Below are 20,672 nucleotides of genomic sequence, written 5' to 3'. Positions count from 1 at the left end.
CATTTCCCAACTGTGTCATTACATCAGCATTCCAAGATCAGTGAAATGCATGAGAGGTTTTTTTCCATCTTGCTGCAATAGCCTTGTCTGCTCATTTAAGCTTCATTAACTAATGGATAAACATCTTTCTCAAACGTGCAGGAGAAAAGCCCTACGAGTGTTCCAACTGCAAGAAGCGATTCTCTCATTCGGGCTCATACAGCTCGCACATCAGCAGCAAAAAGTGCATTAGCCTCATCTCAGTCAACGGCAGACAACGACTGAGCAACAACAAGTCCCAGACCCAGGTTCAGACGCCAATTCTTCCCACATCACCATCTGTCCTCCGCACGCAAATTAGAGAGAAGCTGGAGCATAGCAAGCCCCTACAGGAGCAGCTGCCCCTTAACCAGATCAAAAGTGAGCCAATGGACTACGAATATAAACCTACGTTGATGACATCCCCACCTGTGGCTGGCATAAATGGTGGAGTTTACAATGGAGGCGCCGCGGCTTCTCTGCAGGGCACAGTACAAGCTGTGGTCCTGCCCACTGTGGGACTGGTGTCACCCATCAGCATCAACTTAGCAGATCTGCAGAATGCTCTTAAAGTGGCCGTGGACGGTAATGTTATTCGCCAAGTCCTGGAAAGCAACGCCAAAGGCCAGGGCCAGGCCAACTTGGGGTTAACCACTGGAACGCTCCACCCCTCCCAGCAGCAGCTCATCTCAGCCATCAGTTTACCTATTGTGGGTCAGGATGGAAATGCAAAAATCATTATAAACTACAATTTAGATCCCAACGGGGGCCAACTCACAGCGCAAAACCTTAAGAAGGAGCATGAGCCATTCTCAACTGCTCAGCCAACCGCAGAATCTTTCAAATGTCAGAAGCTTCCTGAAGATCTGACCATCAGGAGCATGAGGGCCAACGATACAAAAGAAGAGGATAAAACCACTAAGACATGTCTCCTGTGTGATAGCTGTCCTGCCGGGCTGGAAGCACTCCATACCCTCAAACACTGCAAAAAGGAGAGTCTCAATCTCAACGGAGAGTCTGCTGTTGCTGCGCTGCTGTCAGAGGGAGGACTTTCCAACCAGCCTAAGAACCTCTTGTCCCTGCTCAAGGCCTATTTTGCCTTAAACGCAGAGCCCACCAAGGAAGAGCTAGCCAAGATCTCAGACTCAGTCAGCCTACCAATTCATGTTGTCAAAAAGTGGTTTGACAAAATGCAGGAAGGTCAAATATCACTAGGTGCGCCTACACCACCTTCAGAGGAAGAGGATGCCTGTGATACCAACAGTGTCGTATCTCTGATCCAGGGGAAGGGGATGCCCTCTATGAGTCCTTCTGTGACTCAGGACAGTCCTACAGAAGCTACCCCAGCTGAGGTCAACGGCTCCCACAGCTCTCCAGCCTCTCCTTTACCACTAAAGGTGAGAGGTGATGGTCTCCTTCAAGACCGGCCCCCTCATAGCACTGATTCACCACTAGACCTTTCCCTGCCAAAGTCTGACAAAGAAGAAACTGAGGCTGTGGTTGTAAAACGCCGCAATTACCCCTCGCCTTCCTCTGTCCGTACCAATCTGGATGAACCTTTGAACTTAACTTGCACAAAGAAAGATGCGTCGCCACTCTCATGTATGGGCTCCAGCCCTGTTGCACTGTATGCCAGCCCGCCAAGTGCCAAAACTCTAAATATTGTGACCACTCAACTCCCCACGCTGGTGGCCATTGCCGACCAGAGCCGTATGCAATGTCTAAGGGCAGTGACCACCAACAACAAACAGACTATCCTGATCCCCCAGCTGGCTTATACCTACACCACTACAGCTAACAGCCCTGCTGGAACCGAGACACAGGAAACCATCCACCTCAACGGAATAAAGGTTCGTATCATTCAGGTTGAATACCATATAGGCAGGGGTGCACATATTTTTTTTGCCCAGGTTCTCAGAGGAGGACCTGGAGATGTGACTTGGTCCTCATTGAGCTTGAGAGCCGACCCGCCTGATGCGATAAAATTATGACAAGCTTTACTTAGAGCCAATTACATTTAATTAATTATATTAACAATTGATTATCAACTGGCACAGCAAAATTGCCATTACTTTGAAGTGAAATGTAAAGAAATAAACATAAAAGCACTAATTCAAAATAAAGGGCATTATGCGGCTCCCACATTAACTCCAAGCCTTTGTAAAAGTGGGATGTCCTCCTCATAAGAGCCCATTGAACGAGCATGTTTAGCTTTGTGAAATGCGAGCAAAACACGTTTGTCAGTGCATGGCGCTGTTCTTCATTAACTTTATTCCGCCACTTGTCCATAGGGCGAGTGGGGTCCTGTCTGACATCGATAGTTTGCTTAATTGCCACATGCTCTCTGTTTTTTCATGCTTTTCAAAGTTTGGATGGCTGAAATTCTTTGACCTTACATAAAATGCGCTGGTCTTATCAGCGACATTGGGATTCTCACGGCAAATTTTGGACCACATTTCCGAGCAAGCATCATTTGCTTCTAGCCATGGTACCTCCTGCAGCCACTTTTCAGCAAAAGTCCTTTTTTTCGGTAGCTCCGGTGACGTCTCTGCCGTCTGTCTTTGACGGGGGTGGGGGAACACGGAAATAATTACTCAGTGTGGCCTGCCTCTTTGACATTTTGAGAAGTGATTTTCTCATGTCCGCCACAAATACACTGGTCAGCCATCGGTACGCAAAAGCGTATGGAAGCCATTGAGGGCCAGCGCGTTTGTCAACGTCCGGTACGCATGCGTATGTGCACCCCTGCATATAGACTTCACTATCAGTTGATGGGAAATGGGCCGACTTTTTTATTTTATTTAGTGCAATTTTGACATACCGTAATTTCCCGAATATAAGGCGCACCTCTGTATAATGCGCACCCCAAATTTACTTGTAAAATGTAGGGGAAATTATTGTACCCATTTATAATGCGCACCCTAATTTTAGCACCAATAAATAGAAGAATACAAGAAAACAGAGGTCGTGTACAGATACAGAAATGTCATTTTACTGACTGGTGAAACACAGCACAAGCATAGCATATTGGTAGTTCAAAACATTACCATAAACTGACAACATTTACGGTAATAATATGATTTGACAACTTCTCCAACTTACCAGAATCTAGGAGAAAACAAAACAGATGTGACTTTTCTTTTAAAGGCTGCTGTATAACTTGCTCGTTTCATCATGATGAATAAATGTTTCTTCCATGGATTGATACGGTAAAATGAAAGTGAGAACGTAAGTCAGAAATCCGAGAGAGCTCATCGCTGTCGACACGACAGTAACAATAGGAACTATTGTTATTTGGGTTCGAGTTTCCCGAGGGACAGATATAGTTGACGGACACACACAGGAAGTCTGTGTTGTTACGTTTGTTAAGGTCCAAGTTGCGGAGCTGCAATAAACGTTGACTCAAATGACTTCGAGAAACTAAATTCTGTGCATTATGAAGAGTGAAAAAAGCAGAATTTAACACAGACGAAATCATTCGGCCGATCAGAGTGAAGTATTACCGAAACAAAATGGTGACGTCACGTACCGTAATGGTCGGCAACGGATCGCAGCATACGTTTCTTCAACACAACGTGGCCGTGTGAATAAAAAAAAAAAATCTGTTTATATACATATATATTATATAGATATTTGTGTCTCCATTCATGTACCCGTTTATAATGCGCACCATGATTTTACCAGTTGATTTTGGAGATAAAAAAGTGCGCGTTATATTCGGGAAATTACGGTAGGTTTTCAACAGCTAATAAATCACTCAATTTTCACATCAGAAACTTAACACTTGAGGATAGTATGCACAACCATCACTTATTGCCTCAGCACGTCTTACCGGCCCTCGTTGTTTTTAGAGTGAAATGTTACACAAAATCAAAAAAGTAAAAGCAGATTTTTTTGTATGGATGCAGAAATGTCTAAAATACTACCGTAATTTTTGGACTATAAGCCGCAACATTTTCCCCTCATTTTGAATCCTGCGGCTTATCGTCCAGTGCGGCTTGTTTGTTGATTTATTTGGTTTAATAGGTAATGCTTTATTTGACAGTAGTGTCAGAAGGCTGTCATAAGACAGTCATAATAATGGCATGACACTATCATGGGCATTACTGAATGCTGATGACAGATGTCATTAAATGTCATCCGGCAAATTATGTCACTAATTCCATTTATGTCCAGCTCGGATCCATCCATTCAAAAGTGAGATCCTTTGCCGGATGACATAAAATGACATCTGTTGTAAGCATTCATTAATGCTCATTACACTGTCATGTCATAAATATTGTTTTCTTCTGACAGTACTAATGTGCCACTGTCCATAACTCGCAATTAATGAAACAACAGCAACAGTAACTGAAGTAATTAAATCATTTGCACAGAACATCAATTTTGATTGTCATTTACATCTGTAGTGCTGCAATGCATGCTAGGAGATATGTTGGATGACAGCAGGTGGTAGCAGAGGTTGACTGTCTCCTCCAAGGGAGCAGTGATGATGAAGTTTTGCAGCCAATTGGTTCAAAACTTCATGGTGTTTCATTTGGACTTATGATATATTTTGGTGTAAATATCCAATAATACAGTGAGGACAGCTACGGCTTATAGTCCGGTGTGGCTTGTCTATAAACAAATGTCTTTTTTGTGTCACATTTGGTGGGTGGCGGCTCATAGTCAGGTGCGCCTTATAGTCTGGAAATTAGGGTAGTTTTTGGGGGGGTTTTTTTGCCAAAAGACAACAGGCAGTTGGCCGAAAATTACCTGTTTATTTGAATGTAAAGTTATGCTATTGTGTATGGATACAAAATCCAACATGGCGGCTATCACAAAAAAAGAGCTTTTTAAGTTGAAAATTCTTGTAAATAAATTTCTTTAGATATGCCAGTAAAAAGTTCTAGATTCTTGGTTAAAACCAAACAGACAGTTATCATTCATTTTACATACATATTTCAAGCTAAATTTACGCACATTTTTTCCATTCATTTCACTTATTTCACACCGTTTCAAAGTGCATGAACGGTGTTGTTCACATAATAATTACCTTGAATCCTCGACCAAATCACTCTTGAGACACTCCTGCCTGCTTGTATGCCTGACAACTTTACTCGTATCCACCTAAATATGGCATTAGAATGCAGTTTATCTCAGTGAAAGCTTCCGCGACGCTCCACCTAGCCCGGCCTCTTACAGGAAGCCATGGCGCAATGTCTGTAGGAGCTGTCTCGTCACCTGATAGTGAAGTCTATAATTTTGCCGCTAATATATAGACTGTGGTATTTTTTGGAGTATAAGGGCGCTTTCACACTAGCAATGTTTGGTCCTTTTTAAACGGACAAGATGTCTTTTACTCAGATAGTCCACTTCATTCTGTAATTGTGAACGCGCATCCGAACTCTGGTCCGCTCAAAAATCATGGGTCTCGGTCCACTTTATACACACCTTGCTACGCTTTTGAATGCAACTGGAGCTGGGTGCTATTATGCTACATTATGTGCAACGTCTTCTGGCAGGGATTCGGGTCGGGTGGTTGTTTGGTTGGCGCAGTGTGAATACTGAACCTTTTCAACAAGTCATTGTAAGCGTTGTTGCACGGTAGCTCTCAAACCAGATCCTGGTCCTCTTGGTGTCATGTGAAAGTGCCCTAAGTCGCACCAGAGTACCTGTTTTTGATCATTATTAAATTGCCAAAATTGTCCCCTCAGGTCTTTTTGTTTTCGTTGTTTACCACCTTCATCGTTCAGAGCTGTGAGTCCATGACACATAGCCTAACAAATAAAATTTAATCAATAAGTATTACATTGAAATGAACTGACAGAATTCATCTCTTCATAAAAAATAATAATAGCTATTCATTGAGCAGACACCTTAATGGGACAGCAGTGATGAATGTAGATCTCTGTGGGTGCATGAGTGATCTTCTGGTCCGTCACCCAAAGGACACTAAGGCGCACTTTACTGCTGAGTCCATATTGATCTGCTGGAATCTTTTTAAACGCAGCACCTTTGCCTCTCATTGATTTATTGTTGTTCTATTATACGTTTGTGTTAAGTGGATTGGCATCAGACTGCCCTATAAAAAGAACCTTCTTGTGTATTGGTTTCTTAATCACAACTCTTTTATTTCCCAGCACCTCCGTGCAGATTTTACAGGCTCGTAAGTGAACGGCAAAGTTATTTCCTTCATGAGACATGAACGGCAATTTTTTAGAAATGCTTATAATGGCTAAGAACGAAAAGTTAGACGCACTTTGAATGGGAATTTTAAACTAATTGTTGAATGGTGCAGCTGTACAAATGAAAGTTATTAAACCTATAACGTTGAGCAAATTTGTTTGATCTGTGGCATTCGTAACCTCGAAATCTTGTATTTGCCTTGTCTTTAAAATATGTGTCGTTATAATAACATTTTGGGCACCCGATAAACATACACAGCTGTGCAGTGTTGGCTGCTGTATCAATGTCGTTAGAAAAAAAGATATACAAAATAGCATGAAATTACTTACATTAAGAGTCTCACCTCTCCTATAAGATCAACGAGGACGAGCATGACTGAGGTCACATGATGCATGTTTACAGCGAAACAAGTGGGTGGTAAAAAGGCACCAAACTGTTGGTCGTTATTCAATCTAATTAATACCGGTTATATCAGAAAATGGTTTGTAATTGACAGATTTTTGGTACTGGTAATTTTTGCACTATAAGGCGCACCTGACTTTAAGCAGCCACCCACTAAATTTGACAAAAACAACATTTGTTCATAGATAAGCCGCACTGGACGATAAGCCAGAGCTGTCCTCACTGCACTATGGGATATTGACATCAAAAGATATTAACCGCTAACGCTTTTTTTGACCGCGGCGTTATACGACTTGTCATGATACCAAATGAACTACCATGAAGCTTTGAACCAATTGGCAGTAAAGCTTCATTGCCTCAATTGTCAAACATGCCTCCTAGCATGCATTGCAGCGCTACCGATGCAAATAACTATAAAAATTCATGTTCTGTGCAAATTATTTCTTCAGTTACTGTTCCAATTTTTTCAATAACTGCTAGTTAAGGTATTTGGAAATACTGTATTTGACAGTAGCACCATAAAGCTGTCATTAGGCAATCATAATTATGACATGACACTGTCATGAGCATTAATGAATGCTTATAACAGATGTCATTTAGTGTTATCCAGCAAATTATCTCACTTTTGAATAGAAGTAAATGATCCGGGCAGGACAGAAATTGAGTTAGTGACATTTTCCGGATGACACTTACTGACATCGGTCATAAGCATTAAGTAATAACTATGATATTGTCATGTCATAATTATGACGGTCTTATGGCGCCGCTGTCAAATAAAGTGTGACCTATAGCCCAAATAAATCAATAAATAACCCACACTGTACTATAAGCCGCAAGATTCAAAATGAATCAAAAAAGTAGCGGCTTATTGTACGAAAAGTACGGTACATCTCCTTCCACTTGGTATTTACGTTCTTCTTCTGTGGTTTATGGTGGTGGGAAACAAAATCCCCATGAGTATGGCGTTGGCACAAAATCATTTTGGTACTTGCTAATACAGATACCAGCATTTTTTAGTGCTATATCGAGCCAACTTCCGATACTAGTACGTTTCTTAACTTGAAAATTCTGTAAGTAGAGACACATTTTCCATGTAAATGCCCTAATCCATTCCAAGCCCCCCCAAAATTCAGACATCTTTTATAATGCATAAAAATGCATCAAAACATGTAACAAATATATGTTACAATTAGATTATTGCACAATAAACATAAAATCTAAGTTGTGCATAATGTAAAAAAACAAGAATAAAGAATCGAACAGTGTTGTTAATCTTACTTTTAAATAGAAATGTTGCGATTATAATAAGTCATAATACAAATTCCTTCGCCCAAAAAGTAATCGAGTTAATAACTCAGTTACCTCAATGTAAGAGTAATTAGTTACCCAGCAAAGTAACTGACGTTACTGTTCATGTTCTACACGTTATTACATGATCCATTCTATAACGTCTTTCACATCAAATATGTTTATATTAACTGACTGAATTGAACTTTTTCATTAAAAAAAAAAAAAAAAAACACGTTACATTTTTTTTTTTAATTCACCTGTATACTATGAGTGTAATGATATACAAACTTTAACTTTCAAATTGCGTAAGAAAAAAGCCTTTTTGTTTTTCCTGAAGCACTGAACCCGCAGCGAACAGTGACCCCCGCACCGAGGTACATACTGAACCGTGACTTGTGTGTACCATCACACCCCTAATATGTATAGATATATTTTTCAATATTCAGGTGAGGCTCTGAATCTCTTCCCTCTCCTATTTTTGCTCTCCTTTTTTTTTATTTATTTATTTTTTTTTAATCACACAAGGTTTAGGGATATGTAAGAAAAGTTTAGGGCAAGTGATTATTTTTGGTAAAAAAACCAAAAACAAATTATCATTTTGTAGCAACTGCAAGGACAACAACCACTTGGTGATGATAAAGCATACTCAACAGGAAAATGGTATATTATTTTCAATTAATTGTACCCACCTGAAGGCCACGAACTGTATGTAAAAAAATAAATAAAAAAATTAAAAACTGCACAAGGGTTTAAGATGACGTTCGCCACGCTAAATGCTAATGCTAGCGAGAACGCGAATGCTATGCTAATGCTCCGAGCCACCTACCATTAGGCTTGTGAGATTTTGACGGTATGATAACCTCAAGCAAAAATACCTTGGTTTCACGGAATTATGGTCCTGAAATTATAGCTCTAAAAGTGTTATTTGGAGTTGTATGGGTTAAAAGAAACGGTTTTCCATTGAACAGGATTTTTATTTTTCACAACATAAGAAAATGCTATTTTGAACAGATGTTTACAATGGTAAAAGACTACAAAAGTAGGCTAATGGTAGAGAGGAAACTAGTTAGCTGTCTTGGCATGCTAACTAGCCACGTTATCTGCCTCGTTTACAAGCTTACGTTACAGTATTTGTTTTACCATCGCTAGACACACTAAACATGCTGGCGTGAACTCTCCTACTGTAGCTGGTGGGAAACGTTCATGATAATGTTTGCTTACCTTAAGTTTTGTGTAAAGTGATGGATGATGGTCAGGTAAATGTGAAATCATGTTGGAGGTGTGGCTTCCCCTGGCAACCACCCTCCACAAGCATGTCGGCTGTGCCTCCTCCTCTAAGCTGCAGCCATCTGTTTCTTTTTGGTAGCGGAAGTGCTCCCATACTAGCGACTTTGTCTTTTTTGCCGCTCCAAGCCACAGATTTCACGCTGCATTTTTGGGACATAAATAGCTAATACCGTAGGACGGTATGATGGAAAATTTTAGTGGTTTTGAAACCGTTACATTTTCATACCACGGTAAACCTTGAAACCAGTAACCGCCACATGCCTACCTTTGCAACGGTGTCACAACTCCCTTCCCTCCTACCGCTCACTCCGTGTCTCTCAGACATCTTGGTCGTCATTCAACCATATTGTAGTAACGCTCCTTCACATCCTTAGTAACAGTAACGGCATTGCAAAAATGTGAAAAGTGATTAATTAGATCACTCTGTACTGACAAAACTTGCGCGGTTATACTCTTAACGCCGTTATTAACAACACTAGAATCAAAGTTAACTCACTCATGTAAAGCTGTCGGAACACATACAGTACCACTGTATTGTTATCAGTACAACACTACTTACAATATATTGCCATTGGCCAAGAGAGTCCTTAATAGTCACGAAATATTTAAGTTTGACTCTGCGCCTTCCTTCTCCGGAAATGTCCGGCGCATTGAATTCTGTGAGTCATTCATTGTTTTTCCATTTCTGACTTCATCAGCATTAGTAATCATGTCTCTTGTTCCCCCAGGAGGAAAAGCAGGACACATGCTCAGAAGGTATGTCTGCCATGGACGACCACAACGACTCAGACTCGGGCCCTTTGAGGAAAAAGATGAAGAAGACGGACAGTGGCATGTACGCCTGTGACCTGTGTGACAAGATCTTCCAGAAAAGCAGTTCGCTGCTAAGACACAAATACGAACACACAGGTAATAAATTCCAATTGTTTCATTTCCGAAACTATAAACACAGATCGTGTCTCACCATCAGTCAGCTTTTGAGGATAGTAACATTGAGTCAGAGTGAGAGCGAAGGGGGATTTTACCGCGGAAGGGTGGACGCCTCACTTCCAGCAGGTATTACTCAACATCCACAGAAGAGGTCTGAGAAGATCTTTCCGCCAACTCCCTGAGCATCTGCCAGCTCCTCGAATCAAGCATCAAATGTTGTAACAGGCAAGCTCTGGTAGTGATTTGGACTGCCTTGAGCCGAAGTGCAGGTCAACCGTTCTCTCCTTGTTTATATCCTTGATACCTGGCTTGCAACTGTTGTTTTCATATCCAAACGAGCACAGTTTAGATGAAACCTGCCCTTCGCGCCCTTGAATTAAGTTTCCTCAACGGCTTTGAAGCAAAATTGTTTTGCTTCATTACTTTATTTTCACATTATGTTCTCAGAAACAAAGCACTGTGCCCTTTTCCTCACATTGCTACTTTCCCATAACAATATATATTTATTTCCAAAATAAATTACACTCTCAGCAGGGCACACCATTAATTTAACCTGAAAAACTAATGTGACCCAGTAGAAGTTATAACAAGAAGTCTGCCTTTAAAAAAGTTGTAGAAATTGCTTGAGGGGTTTTATTTCAATCACTATATTCAGTTGGTTACTTAGTTTGTTTTTCTTAACGTCCATATGTAATGTCTAACTTCACTGCTCACAAGAACAAACATCTATTGTCAAGATAGGGTTGATACTTTTTTTTAACCCGGTGTGGATGAAAGCATAAGTATGTTTTGGGAATCGTTTTTTTGGTTATTTAAATCATTTAAGCTAAGCCATTGGAACATATCGTTATGATAGCATAATAATATGGCTATTGCTAACTACAGTAGGTCTAGGTTATCCAAGTTGCTTCAAGAAGGGTTAGGTTAGGTTAGGTTAGGTTAGGTTAGGTTAGGTTAGGTTAGGTTAGGTTAGGTTAGGTTAGGTTAGGTTAGGGTTAAAAAAATCTGTTCAGAATCACTGTTGTTCTAACAAGTTAGCATATTGTGGATATACTGTATAATTTACTAAAGAGTATGTTGATTTTTACAGTCTATCATCGACTTTTACTAAATTATGAAAATTTGGGTTTGGAGGGTACGTTTAAAACTGTATTCTGATGCAATTATTAGTTACTTGTTCAAAAAATAAAATCAGTGTTATATTCTAGGTAACATAGTAAAAGTTAAAAGACAATTAGTACCAAATAAGGAAATAAAGATGAATAAAAACGATAATTAGCGGTATTTTCATTTTAATATTTGCACACTAACTATTTAAATGCACGATGTCCAAACTCTTAACTATGGAGGACAAGGAGTGCAAAAATTAACTAGAAACTGCAATTTCGGGAGAAATTACACACCTTGGTCTTTCCTCTGTGGAGATACAAATCTTAGCCCCACTCAGGTCTATCAATAGAATGGACCATAATGCCAGTCATTGGCACTAAACAAAGTTAAAGCCATTAGAAAAGATTGGGAGAATTGGACGTCCATGTCCGTCAATGGCAGCACCCTCCATAATTGTTAATGGAATCGGGGAAGTTTGGGGGACACGTCCTATTGATATCTAGTCATTTTCTGTTGATTTGGGGAAAAAAAAAAATTCCCATTGAAAATGAATGGGAAAAATTTTGGACGTCCATGGACGTCAATGGTATCAACTTACATAAGCGTCAATGGAATCCAAGTACATTGGCATCAATAAAATGAACAAACATGAAGAAATGCCATTGGAAATGAATGGGAAGTTTGGACGTCCATGAACGTCAATGGCATCACCCTCCATAAGCGGCAATGCAATCGGGGACATTTGGGGGACACGTCCTAATGATATCTAGTCATTTTCTGTTGATTTGGGAAAAAAAAAAAAATCCCATTGAAAATGAATGGGAAAAATTTTGGACGTCCATGGACGTCAATGGTATCAACTTACATAAGCGTCAATGGAATCCAAGTACATTGGCATCAATAGAATGAACAAACATGAAGAAATGCCTTTGGAAATGAATGGGAAGTTTGGACGTCCATGGACGTCAATGGCATCACCCCCCATAAGCGGCAATGCAATCGGGGACATTTGGGGGACACGTCCTAATGATATCTAGTCATTTTCTGTTGATTTGGGGAAAAAAAAAAAATTCCCATTGAAAATGAATGGGAAAAATTTTGGACGTCCATGGACGTCAATGGTATCAACTTACATAAGCGTCAATGGAATCCAAGTACATTGGCATCAATAGAATGAACAAACATGAAGAAATGCCATTGGAAATTAATGGGAAGTTTGGACGTCCGTGGACGTCAATGGCATCACCCTCCATAAGCAGCAATGCAATCGGGCACATTTGGGGGAAACGTCCTATTGATATCTAGTCATTTTCTGTTGATTTGGGGAAAAAAAAAAAAATTCCCATTGAAAATGAATGGGAAAAATTTTGGACGTCCATGGACGTCAATGGTATCAATTTACATAAGCGTCAATGGAATCCAAGTACATTGGCATCAATAGAATGAACAAACATGAAGAAATGCCATTGGAAATTAATGGGAAGTTTGGACGTCCGTGGACGTCAATGGCATCACCCTCCATAAGCAGCAATGCAATCGGGGACATTTGGGGGACAGGTCCTATTGATATCTAGTCATTTTCTGTTGATTTGAGGAAAAAAAAAAAATTCCCATTGAAAATGAATGGGTAAAATTTTGGACGTCCATGGATGTCAATGGCAGCACCCCCCATAAGCGTCAATGGAATTGGGGACGTTTGGGATATACGTCCTATTGATATCTGGTCATTTTCTGTTGATTTGGAGAAATTTAGTTTTTTCCCCATTGAAAATGAATGGGAAAAATTTTGGACGTCCATGTAAGTCAATGGCGGCACCCTTCATAAGCGTCAATGGAATTGGGGAAGTTTGGGGGACACGTCCTATTGATATCTGGTCATTTTCTGTTGATTTGGGGTAATTTTGTTTTTTCCCCCATTGAAAATGAATGGGAAAAATTTTGGACGTCCATGGCAGTCAATGGCATCGACATCCATATAGTCAATTGAATCCAAGTACATTGGCATCAGTAGATTCGACATGCATGGCCGTCAATGGCATCAATGCAATGTAAATTCCATTGGAAATCCCATTGGAAGTGAATGGGACTTTTCCCATTCGAAATGAATGGGATAGTTTTTGGCAAATTTCCGAGGAAGCGTAATTTTTTTCCAAATTCTGTATACAACTTTTATGCCCCTCACCGTCCCGGAATTTTTGATGCCCAAATTGTGTGATTTGGTCAAAAATTGTAGGACTAGATACATTTTGAAACTTTTTTTTTTTCCCGGAAAATTGCCGTTTACGGGCGAAGGGAAACATTTTCGGGTCCGTTTGAAAAATTCCCATCGTTGCGCGAAAATTCCGGTCGTGCCGATATTTGAACGGTGCCGATCGGTCAAACGGTTCGGGCTGTGCAGCGTGCGTTTTTTTTTCATTCAAAATGAATAGGAAAGTTTTTGGCAAATTTCCGGGGAACCGTAAATTTTTGCCAAATTCTGTATACAACTTTTATGCCCCTCATCGTCCCGGAATTTTTGATACCCAAATTATGTGATTTGGTCAAAAATTGTAGGACTAGATACATTTTTTAACTTTTTATTTTTTTCGGAAAATTGCCATTTACGGGCGAACGGAAAATTTTTCGGGGGATTTTGAAAAAGTCCCTGCGTCGCGCGAAAAATCCGGTCGTGTCAATACTTGAATGGTGCCGATCGGTGGTACGGTTCGGGCTGCGCGGCGCGCCGAAAAAACGCGGAGAATAATTTGATGATATAATAATAATAACTAGAAACTGCAATTTCGGGAGAAATTACACACCTTGGTCTTTCCTCTGTGGAGATACAGATCTTAGCCCCACTCAGGTCTATCAATAGAATGGATCATAATGCCAGTCATTGGCAAAAAACAAAGTAAAAGCCGTTAGAAATGAATGGGAGAATTGGACGTCCATGGACGTCAATGGCGGCACCTTTCATAATTGTTAATGGAATCGGGGAAGTTTGGGGGACACGTCCTAATGATATCTAGTCATTTTCTGTTGATTTGGGAAAAAAAAAAAATTCCCATTGAAAATGAATGGGAAAAATTTTGGACGTCCATGGACGTCAATGGTATCAACTTACATAAGCGTCAATGGAATCCAAGTACATTGGCATCAATAAAATGAACAAACATGAAGAAATGCCATTGGAAATGAATGGGAAGTTTGGACGTCCATGAACGTCAATGGCATCACCCTCCATAAGCGGCAATGCAATCGGGGACATTTGGGGGACACGTCCTAATGATATCTAGTCATTTTCTGTTGATTTGGGAAAAAAAAAAAATTCCCATTGAAAATGAATGGGAAAAATTTTGGACGTCCATGGACGTCAATGGTATCAACTTACATAAGCGTCAATGGAATCCAAGTACATTGGCATCAATAGAATGAACAAACATGAAGAAATGCCTTTGGAAATGAATGGGAAGTTTGGACGTCCATGGACGTCAATGGCATCACCCCCCATAAGCGGCAATGCAATCGGGGACATTTGGGGGACACGTCCTAATGATATCTAGTCATTTTCTGTTGATTTGGGGAAAAAAAAAAAAATTCCCATTGAAAATGAATGGGAAAAATTTTGGACGTCCATGGACGTCAATGGTATCAACTTACATAACCGTCAATGGAATCCAAGTACATTGGCATCAAAAGAATGAACAAACATTAAGAAATGCCATTGGAAATGAATGGGAAGTTTGGACGTCCCTGGACGTCAATGGCTTCACCCTCCATAAGCAGCAATGCAATCGGGGACATTTGGGGGACAGGTCCTATTGATATCTAGTCATTTTCTGTTGATTTGGGAAAAAAAAAAAATTTCCCATTGAAAATGAATGGGTAAAATTTTGGACGTCCATGGACGTCAATGGCAGCACCCCCCATAAGCGTCAATGGAATTGGGGACGTTTGGGATATACGTCCTATTGATATCTGGTCATTTTCTGTTGATTTGGAGAAATTTAGTTTTTTCCCCATTGAAAATGAATGGGAAAAATTTTGGACGTCCATGTAAGTCAATGGCGGCACCCTTCATAAGCGTCAATGGAATTGGGGAAGTTTGGGGGACACGTCCTATTGATATCTGGTCATTTTCTGTTGATTTGGGGTAATTTTGTTTTTTCCCCATTGAAAATGAATGGGAAAAATTTTGGACGTCCATGGCAGTCAACGGCATCGACATCTATATAGTCAGTTGAATCCAAGTACATTGGCATCAGTAGATTCGACATGCATGGCCGTCAATGGCATCAATGCAATGTAAATTCCATTGGAAATCCCATTGGAAGTGAATGGGACTTTTCCCATTCGAAATGAATGGGATAGTTTTTGGCAAATTTCCGAGGAAGCGTAATTTTTTTCCAAATTCTGTATACAACTTTTATGCCCCTCACCGTCCCGGAATTTTTGATGCCCAAATTATGTGATTTGGTCAAAAATTGTAGGACTAGATACATTTTGAAACTTTTTTTTTTTTCACGGAAAATTGCCGTTTACGGACGAACGGAAAATTTTTCGGGGCCATTTGTAAAGTTTCCTGTGTCACGCGAAAATTCCGGTCGTGCCGATACTTGAACGGTGCCGATCGGTCTAACGGTTCGGGCTGTGAAGCGCGCGTTTTTTTTCCATTCAAAATGAATAGGAAAGTTTTTGGCAAATTTCCGGGGAACCGTAAATTTTTGCCAAATTCTGTATACAACTTTTATGCCCCTCACCGTCCCGGAATTTTTGATGCCCAAATTATGTGATTTGGTCAAAAATTGTAGGACTAGATACATTTTGAAACTTTTTTTATTTTTCGGAAAATTGCCGTTTACGGGCGAACGGAAAATTTTTCGTGGCGGTTTGAAAAATTCCCATCGTCACGCGAAAATTCCGGTCGTGCCGATACTTGAACTGTGCCGATCGGTGCTACGGTTTGGGCTGTGCGTTGGCTCAAAAAAACGCGGAGAATAAGATGAATAAATAATAAGTACAACTAGAAACTGCAATTTCGGGAGAAATTACACACCTTGGTCTTTCCTCTGTGGTGATACAGATCTTAGCCCCACTCAGGTCTATCAATAGAATGGATCATAATGCCAGTCATTGGCACAAAACAAAGTAAAAGCCATTAGAAATGAATGGGAGAATTGGACGTCCATGGACGTCAATGGCGGCACCTTTCATAATTGTTAATGGAATCGGGGAAGTTTGGGGGACACGTCCTAATGATATCTAGTCATTTTCTGTTGATTTGGGGAAAAAAAAAAATTACCATTGAAAATGAATGGGAAAAATTTTGGACGTCCATGGACGTCAATGGTATCAACTTACATAAGCGTCAATGGAATCCAAGTACATTGGCATCAATAGAATGAACAAACATGAAGAAATGCCTTTGGAAATGAATGGGAAGTTTGGACGTCCATGGACGTCAATGGCATCACCCCCCATAAGCGGCAATGCAATCGGGGACATTTGGGGGACACGTCCTAATGATATCTAGTCATTTTCTGTTGATTTGGGGAAAAAAAAAAATTTCCCATTGAAAATGAATGGGAAAAATTTTGGACGTCCATGGACGTCAATGGTATCAACTTACATAACCGTCAATGGAATCCAAGTACATTGGCATCAAAAGAATGAACAAACATGAAGAAATGCCATTGGAAATGAATGGGAAGTTTGGACGTCCCTGGACGTCAATGGCATCACCCTCCATAAGCAGCAATGCAATCGGGGACATTTGGGGGACAGGTCCTATTGATATCTAGTCATTTTCTGTTGATTTGGGAAAAAAAAAAAATTTCCCATTGAAAATGAATGGGAAAAATTTTGGACGTCCATGGACGTCAATGGTATCAACTTACATAAGCGTCAATGGAATCCAAGTACATTGGCATCAATAAAATGAACAAACATGAAGAAATGCCATTGGAAATTAATGGGAAGTTTGGACGTCCGTGGACGTCAATGGCATCACCCTCCATAAGCGGCAATGCAATCGGGCACATTTGGGGGAAACGTCCTATTGATATCTAGTCATTTTCTGTTGATTTGGGGAAAAAAAAAAAATTCCCATTGAAAATGAATGGGAAAAATTTTGGACGTCCATGGACGTCAATGGTATCAACTTACATAAGCGTCAATGGAATGCAAGTACATTGGCATCAATAGAATGAACAAACATGAAGAAATGCCATTGGAATAAATGGGAAGTTTGGACGTCCCTGGACGTCAATGGCATCACCCTCCATAAGCAGCAATGCAATCGGGGATATTTGTGGGACACGTCCTATTGATATCTAGTCATTTTCTGTTGATTTTGGGAAAAAAAAAAAAATTCCCATTGAAAATGAATGGGTAAAATTTTGGACGTCCATGGACGTCAATGGTATCAACTTACATAAGCGTCAATGGAATCCAAGTACATTGGCATCAATAGAATGAACAAACATGAAGAAATGCCATTGGAATAAATGGGAAGTTTGGACGTCCCTGGACGTCAATGGCATCACCCTCCATAAGCAGCAATGCAATCGGGGATATTTGGGGGACACGTCCTATTGATATCTAGTCATTTTCTGTTGATTTGGGGAAAAAAAAAAAATTCCCATTGAAAATGAATGGGTAAAATTTTGGACGTCCATGGACGTCAATGGCAGCACCCCCCATAAGCGTCAATGGAGTTGGGGACGTTTGGGGTATACGTCCTATTGATATCTGGTCATTTTCTGTTGATTTGGAGAAATTTATTTTTTTCCCCATTGAAAATGAATGGGAAAAATTTTGGACGTCCATGTAAGTCAATGGCGGCACCCTTCATAAGCGTCAATGGAATTGGGGAAGTTTGGGGGACACGTCCTATTGATATCTGGCCATTTTCTGTTGATTTGGGGTAATTTTGTTTTTTCCCCATTGAAAATGAATGGGAAAAATTTTGGACGTCCATGGCAGTCAATGGCATCGACATCCATATAATCAATTGAATCCAAGTACATTGGCATCAGTAGATTCGACATGCATGGCCGTCAATGGCATCAATGCAATGTAAATTCCATTGGAAATCCCATTGGAAGTGAATGGGAACTTTTCCCATTCGAAATGAATGGGATAGTTTTTGGCAAATTTCCGAGGAAGCGTAATTTTTTTCCAAATTCTGTATACAACTTTTATGCCCCTCACCGTCCCGGAATTTTTGATGCCCAAATTATGTGATTTGGTCAAAAATTGTAGGACTAGATACATTTTGAAACTTTTTTTTTTTTCACGGAAAATTGCCGTTTACGGACGAACGGAAAATTTTTCGGGGCCATTTGTAAAGTTTCCTGTGTCACGCGAAAATTCCGGTCGTGCCGATACTTGAACGGTGCCGATCGGTCTAACGGTTCGGGCTGTGAAGCGCGCGTTTTTTTTCCATTCAAAATGAATAGGAAAGTTTTTGGCAAATTTCCGGGAAACCGTAAATTTTTGCCAAATTCTGTATACAACTTTTATGCCCCTCACCGTCCCGGAATTTTTGATGCCCAAATTATGTGATTTGGTCAAAAATTGTAGGACTAGATACATTTTGAAACTTTTTTTATTTTTCGGAAAATTGCCGTTTACGGGCGAACGGAAAATTTTTCGTGGCGGTTTGAAAAATTCCCATCGTCACGCGAAAATTCCGGTCGTGCCGATACTTGAACTGTGCCGATCGGTGCTACGGTTTGGGCTGTGCGTTGGCTCAAAAAAACGCGGAGAATAAGATGAATAAATAATAAGTACAATAAAGTTGCACAATAACAATACCTTGTTCTTTCTTTCAGAAAGACCAAGGTAATAAAGTTGCACAATAACAATACCTTGTTCTTTCTTTCAGAAAGACCAAGGTAATAATTAGCCCCACTCAGGTCTATCAATAGAATGGATGATAATGCCAGTCATTGGCACAAAACAAAAAGCCATTAGAAATGAACTGGAGAATTGGACGTCCATGGACGTCAATGGCGGCACCCTTCATAATTGTTAATGCAATCGGAGACATTTGGGGGACACGTCCTATTGATATCTAGTCATTTTCTGTTGATTTGTGGAAAAAAAAAAAATTCCCATTGAAAATGAATGGGAAAAATTTTGGACGTCCATGGACGTCAATGGTATCAACTTACATAAGCGTCAATGGAATCCAAGTACACTGGCATCAATAGAATGAACAAACATGAAGAAATGCCATTGGAAATTAATGGGAAGTTTGGACGTCCATGGACGTCAATGGCATCACCCTCCATAAGCGGCAATGCAATCGGGGACATTTGGGGGACATGTCCTATTGATATCTAGTCATTTTCTGTTGATTTGGGGAAAAAAAAAAAATTCCCATTGAAAATGAATGGGAAAAATTTTGGACGTCCATGGACGTCAATGGTATCAACTTACATAAGCGTCAATGGAATCCAAGTACATTGGCATCAATAGAATGAACAAACATGAAGAAATGCCATTGGAAATTAATGGGAAGTTTGGACGTCCATGGACGTCAATGGCATCACCCTCCATAAGCGGCAATGCAATCGGGGACATTTGGGGGACATGTCCTATTGATATCTAGTCATTTTCTGTTGATTTGGGGAAAAAAAAAAAATTCCCATTGAAAATGAATGGGAAAAATTTTGGACGTCCATGGACGTCAATGGTATCAACTTACATAAGCGTCAATGGAATCCAAGTACATTGGCATCAATAGAATGAACAAACATGAAGAAATGCCATTGGGATTTAATGGGAAGTTTGGACGTCCCTGGATGTCAATGGCATCACCCTCCATAAGCAGCAATGCAATTGGGGACATTTGGGGGACACGTCCTATTGATATCTAGTCATTTTCTGTTGATTTGGGGAAAAAAAAAAATTTCCCATTGAAAATGAATGGGTAAAATTTTGGACGTCCATGGACGTCAATGGCAGCACCCCCCATAAGCGTCAATGGAGTTGGGGACGTTTGGGGTATACGTCCTATTGATATCTGGTCATTTTCTGTTGATTTGGAGAAATGTAGTTTTTTCCCCATTGAAAATGAATGGGAAAAATTTTGGACGTCCATGTAAGTCAATGGCGGCACTCTTCATAAGCGTCAATGGAATTGGGGAAGTTTGGGGGACACGTCCTATTGATATCTGGTCATTTTCTGTTGATTTGGGGTAATTTTGTTTTTTCCCCATTGAAAATGAATGGGAAAAATTTTGGACGTCCATGGCAGTCAATGGCATCGACATCCATATAATCAATTGAATCCAAGTACATTGGCATCAGTAGATTTGACATGCATGGCCGTCAATGGCATCAATGCAATGTAAATTCCATTGGAAATCCCATTGGAAGTGAATGGGACTTTTCCCATTCGAAATGAATGGGATAGTTTTTGGCAAATTTCCGAGGAAGCGTAATTTTTTTCCAAATTCTGTATACAACTTTTATGCCCC

At 40.2% G+C, this 20,672-nt stretch overlaps 1 protein-coding gene across 3 annotated transcripts in view; it reads left to right on the top strand.

The window, feature by feature from the left end:
• Positions 1-20,672, top strand: part of zeb1b (zinc finger E-box binding homeobox 1b) — a 116,779-nt gene that overhangs the window by 85,214 nt on the left and 10,893 nt on the right. For all 3 annotated transcript variants that reach the window (XM_057824600.1, XM_057824602.1, XM_057824601.1), the window contains exons 6-7: positions 142-1,868; positions 9,894-10,074. In XM_057824600.1, the coding sequence (XP_057680583.1) occupies positions 142-1,868; positions 9,894-10,074 (1,908 nt within the window). The remainder of the gene's footprint in view (positions 1-141; positions 1,869-9,893; positions 10,075-20,672) is intronic.

Source organism: Corythoichthys intestinalis, chromosome 20, assembly GCF_030265065.1.
Source record: "Corythoichthys intestinalis isolate RoL2023-P3 chromosome 20, ASM3026506v1, whole genome shotgun sequence".
Classification (NCBI taxonomy): domain Eukaryota; kingdom Metazoa; phylum Chordata; class Actinopteri; order Syngnathiformes; family Syngnathidae; genus Corythoichthys; species Corythoichthys intestinalis.
This window is presented reverse-complemented; position numbering and strand designations above follow the sequence as displayed.